The 7646-nt window shown below is 51.6% G+C and overlaps 1 protein-coding gene across 1 annotated transcript; it reads left to right on the top strand.

Annotated features, from left to right (window-relative positions):
* The first annotated feature begins 979 nt into the window (after positions 1-979).
* On the top strand, positions 980-4468 carry SOX8 (SRY-box transcription factor 8). Its single transcript, XM_065732797.1, has 3 exons — positions 980-1573; positions 2521-2759; positions 3550-4468. The coding sequence occupies exons 1-3, from the start codon at positions 1131-1133 to the stop codon at positions 4278-4280; spliced, it is 1413 nt and encodes a 470-aa protein (XP_065588869.1). The 5' UTR covers positions 980-1130; the 3' UTR covers positions 4281-4468.
* The last annotated feature ends 3178 nt before the right edge of the window (positions 4469-7646 follow it).

Below are 7646 nucleotides of genomic sequence, written 5' to 3' on the forward strand. Positions count from 1 at the left end.
CATTTTCCCACGGGACTGATGCACACGTTGTGGCACACACAGGTGAAAGCAGTACTCAGTTTGGATTCAGAGCGCACGCTTCGTTTGAAGGCAATTATTTGTGGCAGGAAACCAACACGATGCCCACAGCCGCACATCGCCGCGACTTCCAAGCGCTGCAGCACAGCTCCTATTTTTCTTCCCTGTAAATGTTATACTCGGCCCAACTTTTCCAGTGGGACAGAGGAGCTGAGGAAGGAATAAAGCCGGAATCCGCGGCACTCCTCTCTTCCAGCCCCAATTACAGGGCTGGATTCCGCGGCTAATTAGAATCAAATGCTCCCAATGAGCTCCGGGGAAGCAGCGCTCGCTCCGAGCTCGGCCCGGGGGAGCGGGGCAGCACCGTGCCCTGCATCCTCTCCTGGAAACGACCGCTAAATAAGCGGCTCAGGGAGCAGAAATTCGGTGCACCCCAGCCGCACCGAGACCCCATCACCCCCAGAATAAAAGGACCTTTGCGCACAGCCGGGGCTTAACGGCATCCCCGCCGCCGGGAACCCCGCCAGCCCCAGCGGTACCGCAGCGCACCGTCCCCGGCGCATTACGGCCGCGCAGCGCAGAGAACGGAACCGAGAACGGAACCGAGAACGGAACCGAGAACGGAACGCAGAGCGCCGAACACCTCCGGGCGGCGGCGGAGACTCCGGGCGGGAACGCGGCCCCGCACCGCACGCACCGCCCCCTATGGAAATGAGCCCCGCCCTCTCCGCCAATCGGGAGAGGCGCTGGGGGCGGAGCCTCACTCCCGCGCCTTAAAGGCGCCCGTTGCCGGGGGCCGCGTTTCGCATTGGATGTGGAGCGCGGCGGTTGACGCGTGGAGCGGTGCGGGGCGCCGGGACTGCTGAAAGTTTGATCGCATCTTTTTTTTTTTTTTGGCTGGTTTTGCTGCCTTTGTGCCTTTTTCTGAAATCGCATTCTGCTCGTTTTTTTTTTCTTTTATTTGTTTTTTTTTTTTTTTCCTTCTTCCTCGCCATTTGGGAGCCTGCGGAGGGCTGCACGGCACCGCCGCTCCGCTCGGGGCGGCTCAGCCCCGCATCCCCTTCTCGCCTCCCCCATCCTTTTCCCCATCCCCTCTCCACCCGCGGCCACCGATGCTCAACATGACCGAGGAGCACGACAAAGCGCTGGAGGCTCCGTGCAGCCCCGCGGGCACCACCAGCTCCATGTCCCACGTGGACTCGGACTCCGACTCCCCGCTGTCCCCCGCCGGCTCCGAGGGCCTGGGCTGCCCCCCAGCCCCCGCCCCGCGCCCCCCCGGTGCCGCCCCGCTGGGCGCTAAGGTGGATGCGGCCGAGGTGGACGAGCGCTTCCCCGCCTGCATCCGCGACGCCGTCTCGCAGGTGCTGAAGGGCTACGACTGGAGCCTGGTGCCCATGCCCGTGCGCGGCAACGGGTCGCTCAAGGCGAAGCCGCACGTCAAGCGGCCCATGAACGCCTTCATGGTGTGGGCGCAGGCCGCCCGCAGGAAGCTGGCCGACCAGTACCCGCACCTGCACAACGCCGAGCTCAGCAAGACGCTGGGCAAGCTGTGGCGGTGAGTCCGCACCGCGCATCGCCGCGCTGCCCGGCTCGTCCCGGGGCTTCGTTCCCGTTCGCGCAGCTCCGCATCTATCCCGACGCTTCTTTCGTATTACTTTTTCCCCTTTCTCTTTAACCTTTTCTTTTATCTGCTTTTTCCCCGTCCGTCTTTGCCCACGGAGGGGCTCTCGGTTCACTCCGGGCTCCTCAGCCCCTGCTCGTTCCTTTCCAGTGCTCCCTACGTTCCCGAGAAACGCCGCTTATTTTCTTACTGCTTCTTTTACGATGTGGTTTTTTTTCTAATTCACCTTTTCTTCTGGCTGGCTTTCTTACTGCCTAACAACCTAGGAAACCGAACGAGCCGATTTTTAGCACTAATTTCACTCCTTTTCTTACTTCTCCCTCTATCAGCAGTGCTTCTACTGCTGATGCGAACTTTCTTTTGCTGGGCTGCATGCTGCAGCCGCACCAAACCTGCACTGCCGCTGCCTGCTCGGGCTCCTCAGCAGTGTGCAAAGCAACGTCGGGGCAGGGGAAGGATTTAAGAGAGTATCCCATTGCTTTGCCTTTGGGATTTCTTTGTAAGCCCCACACAAAGCTGGACGTGGGCAGCACTGTGGGTTGTGATGGGGCGGCATTTGTAGGGTGACCGTGGGAATTATATTTGGCAAAGGGATGAAAAGTGGCATTTTAAATGAGATTTTGGAGGGGGTGCTTTGCCCAGTTATAGGTATTGGTAAGGATCTGCTATTTTGTGCCTCTGTAGCTGATATTTTAGCACATCTTTGCAATAGGGCTTTGCTTTTTTTGGTGTTACGGCAAACTCGTAATGAACTCTTTGGTCAGTGCAGTGGGGATCTGAGTCTGAAAATAAACAGAAAACTTCTAAAGAAAAGACATTAATTTTGGATTTTTCTTTTTTTTTCCCTTCTTATTTAAAAAAAAAAATCAATCTCAAATCAGTTTGTTAAGCGAAAATGAGAAACGTCCCTTTGTGGAAGAAGCAGAGCGGCTCAGGGTCCAGCACAAAAAGGATCACCCGGATTATAAATACCAGCCCCGGAGGAGGAAAAGCGTGAAAGCTGGGCAGAGTGACTCCGACTCGGGGGCCGAGCTCAGCCACCATGCCAGCACCCAGATCTACAAGGCTGACAGCGGGCTGGGGGGCATGGCCGACGGCCACCACCACGGTGAACACGCAGGTAAAGGGTCCTGGGGGGGCTGAGAACTGCTGTGTGGGAGTGCTGGTTTGCAGCTTGAACCCTCCGGTGGGCACAAGCTTGTCAGCGCCTTCAGAGCCTGAGCGGTGTGGGATTGGGGCCATCCGAAAGCAGAGCCATTGTTCTGAGAGATGAGGGTTTGCATCAGGTTGTGGGCATGGCCATGCATTTAGTTACTAAATGCAACTGTCTGGAGTGCAAAAAGAACTAGTTTTATGTCGGAGAGGGGAATTAGTTGCGAGCTAATACGGGTTAACAAAGCACTGGTCACCTGAAAGGCGTCTTGGGGAGCAGTGCCCCCTGAAGCTCCCTGCTCTTTGCAGTGCTGTGAATTGGCACAGTGTGCGTGTTGACAGATTCCAGGAGGATTGCGAATGTCCTGCGGCTGCAGGCGTGTCCGCGCTCTTGCCCAGCCTGGCTGGGACCTGGCCCCTTCCCACATGGCTGGAACAGCATCTCTGCTTTGGGGGAGCTGGGCTGGACTCAGGCTACCTGTATAGAGGGGTCCTTCTGCTGTAGGGGTTCCCAGAGTGTGACCCTGCATGGGTGCGGTGCTCCTTGGGTTGCCCTTCCCACTGTGAACCATTGACTTTGTGAGCATTGTACCGCGGCTTGAGGACATCACGGGGACCTCAGCCACCTCCAACATGGGGCTTTATTTTAAAATTCCCCCTTTTGCAATATGGAAAGGGAGAAACGTGATTGTCAGCCTCACTTGAGAGATGTCTTGTGTCTGCTCTGCTTAAAACTTTCCTCTCCCTTTGTCCCCCAGGCCAGCCCCATGGGCCGCCCACGCCGCCCACCACCCCCAAAACCGACCTGCACCACGGCAGCAAGCAGGAGCTGAAGCACGAGGGCCGCCGCCTCGTGGAGAGCGGCCGCCAGAACATCGACTTCAGCAACGTGGACATCTCGGAGCTGAGCAGCGAGGTCATCAACAACATGGAGACCTTCGATGTGCACGAGTTCGACCAGTACCTGCCGCTCAATGGCCACGCTGCCATGCCAGCCGACCACGGCCCCGCTGCCGGCTCCTATAACACGTCCTACTCTCACTCGGCAGCGGGTGCTGGTGGGGCTGGCCAGGTGTGGACTCACAAGAGCCCGGCCTCAGCGTCACCATCATCGGCTGATTCAGGCCAGCAAAGGCCGCACATCAAAACGGAGCAGCTGAGCCCCAGCCACTACAGCGACCAGTCCCACGGCTCCCCCGCACACTCTGACTACGGCTCTTACAGCACCCAGGCCTGTGCCACCACCGCCTCCACCGCCACAGCCGCCGCTTCCTTCTCCAGCTCCCAGTGCGACTACACGGACCTGCAGAGCTCCAACTACTACAACCCCTATCCCGGTTACCCCTCCAGCATCTACCAGTACCCCTACTTCCACTCCTCACGGCGTCCCTATGCGACGCCCATCCTCAATGGCTTGTCCATCCCGCCGGCCCACAGCCCCACTGCTAACTGGGACCAGCCGGTCTACACAACCCTGACGAGGCCTTAAAAAGGATGAGTGGAGCCCCCCCGGGGCTTCCCTGACGTATGCACTAATGAAGGAACGAAGAGGAAGAGCGTGGAGTGCCGCGATTGTTTCCCAAGTGCCTCCTGAGCCGCTGGGAACTCTGCTCGTTGCGACTGGGTGTCCCCTTGCTTTGAAACTCTCCAAAAGGACAGAGCTCTATTTTTCTTTAATTAATAAAATTAAAAAAAAAAAAAGAAAAAGATAATAAAAAGAACTGGTGATTCCTTTTGAATAAATGAAGGACAGAACCATTCGACTCCTCTGTGAGGACTGAACTTGCTCATCGTGGAAGCTGACAAGTGCAAAACGGGGTTGGGGGGGAGGGGGGAAGGAAAAGACTTTGGAGACTTTCAGGGTCTATTGCAATGTGGGAGACGGACCAACCTTGAGGGCAAGAACTCACCCGGACCAATGCGGACGGCAAGCGAAACCCCAGCGATTCTGCGTAACAATCTTGTGGGAACAAGCGAGTGTGGTGGGACCAACCAATTACATGTCTGAAGTGTTTGTTTTGTAGTCGAGAGTTCTTCTAAGCAAGGTTTGGCTGTAATTAACATTTTTGGTTTTTTTTTTAAGCTTAAAGTGTTTTTTTTTAATCTGTTAAATATGTATTTATGTTCTGTATTATTTTTGTCTTTTAATTAATGAAGTAATTTTGTGCAAAAAAAAAGTAGAATTTTAAAAGATTTTTAAAGATGGGGTGGGGAGGGAGCGTAAAAATAGTGGAGACGATACAATAAAGCGGTGTTATGAGTCTAGAGATATTCTTTGGGTTTTTTTGGGGGGGTTCTTGTTTTGAACCGCTCGAGGGAGGCTGGGGGCTGCTGCCTCATGCAGACCTGGTCGTGGGCAGGGAACTCCAATGGGAGTGTGCAGCATGGGCAGCTGCATGAGTTGCTCCCTGAATTTGGAGGCTAACACGACTGGCCGGGAGCAGACAGCACCATGTTTTTCTGTCTGCCCGCTTCCAGGCGTTGACATTTTGGATTGAAGGCATTGCAGGATAGTTGTACACTTTCAGAACCAGGACTACTTTATAGGAAGATGTAATTTAATGAGGAATTATCAACTTCTGCTTTTTTTTTTTTTTGGCTTCTAGGGACCAGATATCATCCATCAAGCTGTGAAACTAAAATCTTCTCCACTAAAAAAAATGTTTAGGTACTTAGTTTTAGACTAATATTTCATTGATATATTTCTACTTCTTCCATTGTATGCTGAGCATATAATAACCATCTATTTTATGATAACTTGTGCCTTTAAAAACTTTGTAAATCTAAAAACACGTTTCAGACGTTATCACCTTTTTACCTTTTCTACGTTTTCCTACTCTTTTTCTAAAAATATTTTTTGCATATTTCCTTTTGGGAACGTGGGGGTGGGGGAAAATAAAGAAAACTCATTTTTATGCAATCTATTTTTCTGTATAAAGTTTGAAAGACTTTGGCTGTTACTTATCTGTTCTCTTCACTAGCTTCTGACTAAGCAATGCTAACTTTTGTACAGATCAATTTGATAAAATTAAAAGTGTCTTTTTATCAAGTCCGTGTTACGTTTTCTTTCTCCTTGAGCCCATTTCTGTGAGACTCAGAATACTTTTGAAAGAGGTTATTCAGAATAAAGCGTTGACCGAGGCTGTCTGTTCTGCTGATGTTTCCTATTTATCTTGTTTGGTTTTTTTTCCCTTGCTGCTCCCTTTCCCTGTATTTAAATGGTGCCTTACTGTGAGATTGCCTTTGTTTTTTTTTATACTTCCTCATGGAGTATATTTCCATGCAAGTAATCCCAAGGATTTTGTAGGATTTTGTTGAGACTGCTCATGTGAGGAAGGCTTTGCAAGGTCAGACTGCGTGGTTTTAGGCCGAGTTCATTCTGTTCTGCACAGCACATAGGAATTTTACAGTAACATTCTGCTTTCTGGCTGCTGAGCCCATGTAAATACCTCTTAATTACGATAGCAACGAAATTATATATTGCATATAGCGTGTGTGGTTTGTTGCTTCTTTTAGTTTTCAATGCAGCCATTAAAATAGTGGCATTTGTGACTTTTTTGGTTATATAAATGACGCTGCAGTTTTCTTTCCGTAGTTCAGGCAATGGGTGTGAGGTTCTCAGGCTGGGCCTGAACTGGGAGGAAGGGGCTGGGACTGGGAGCTGCAGAGAAGCACGCGCCGGGCCTGGTCGTGGTGCAGTGCTGTGGAAAATGTTTGACCACGGGGATAATAAATGTGATGACAATTAATGAAGCTCAAGAACATTAACGAAGTCTGAACAACAGAGTCTCAAAGCAAATCTGCTGCTTGCAGCCTTGCCAAGACCTATCTTGCCAGAGTGTCTGTAACTGGACACCATTTTCTCTGTGCTCGTTTACAAAACTTCTGGCAAAATGACTTTGTTACACCATAAGCCAAAGCTGCAGAGTAACTTTCAGAGCAGACTTTCTTTTCTCCTTTATCCTCCCACCCGGTTGCAACGTAAGCTTCAAGTCTTATTCTAGTTCATGCAAAAAAAATCGATGCCTTTTGCCTTTGCCTGCTCTGCATGTTGTTGTGGGACTTCCACTCCTAAGTGCCGCGCTTGGGGGAGGAAGAAGGAGGAATGAGCTAGGAATGTAAATGCTCATCTTCACAGACCCCTTGATGTTTAATAGCGGAGCTCACAGTGACTTCATTGATGCCTGCGTTACTCTTTGAGGCAGAGTCAAGCTGTCTGTGTTGGGTGGCAGTGCACATCACCCAAAATGCAGACACTGAAAATTGTCGGCTGAAACCCACTGCAAACCTACGGAGTCAAACTCGGAGTCGTTACCAGATGAATGCTCACAGAGGTGACAGGCAGGGAAAGCTCCTTGCTCTGAACAGTCCCAGTGACTCAGACTTCAGAGCACGCTGCAAATCTCCCGATGTTCATTCCCCGTGCTTAGATTTGCACTTAGCTGGCTCTCTCCCATTTCATTTTTCCAGGAGCAGAAAACACTGATCTGTGGTACGGGTTAAATACGGAGAAGAGCGTTTTGCTCTGAAATCTTTGCCGTTCTGTATGAACGCATTTTCGTGTGTTGCTCCTTTCTCCCATGTGGTGTGTGGATGCAGCCTGCAGAACGAGACGTGATTTTCCCCGAGCTGAGCGCGCCCCTGATGTGAATGGCCGCATTGTGTGCACCCAGCCCGGGCTGGTGGCTCTGTGCTGGCGCAGATCTGGAATGTCTCTGCACAAATCAATGAGATCAGGTGAAACCAAGGCCGGCTTTTGACCCCTGGCTGTCAACAAAAAAGGCTTCTCAAGATAATTACAGGGATATACAAGTGATAGTAGTTCCTCTTTAATTTTGATGCAGGGAGTTATAAT

The sequence above is a fragment of the Cyrtonyx montezumae genome, unplaced genomic scaffold, assembly GCF_038088225.1.
Source record: "Cyrtonyx montezumae isolate F1298 unplaced genomic scaffold, pur_monq_1.0 scaffold_16, whole genome shotgun sequence".
Taxonomy (NCBI): domain Eukaryota; kingdom Metazoa; phylum Chordata; class Aves; order Galliformes; family Odontophoridae; genus Cyrtonyx; species Cyrtonyx montezumae.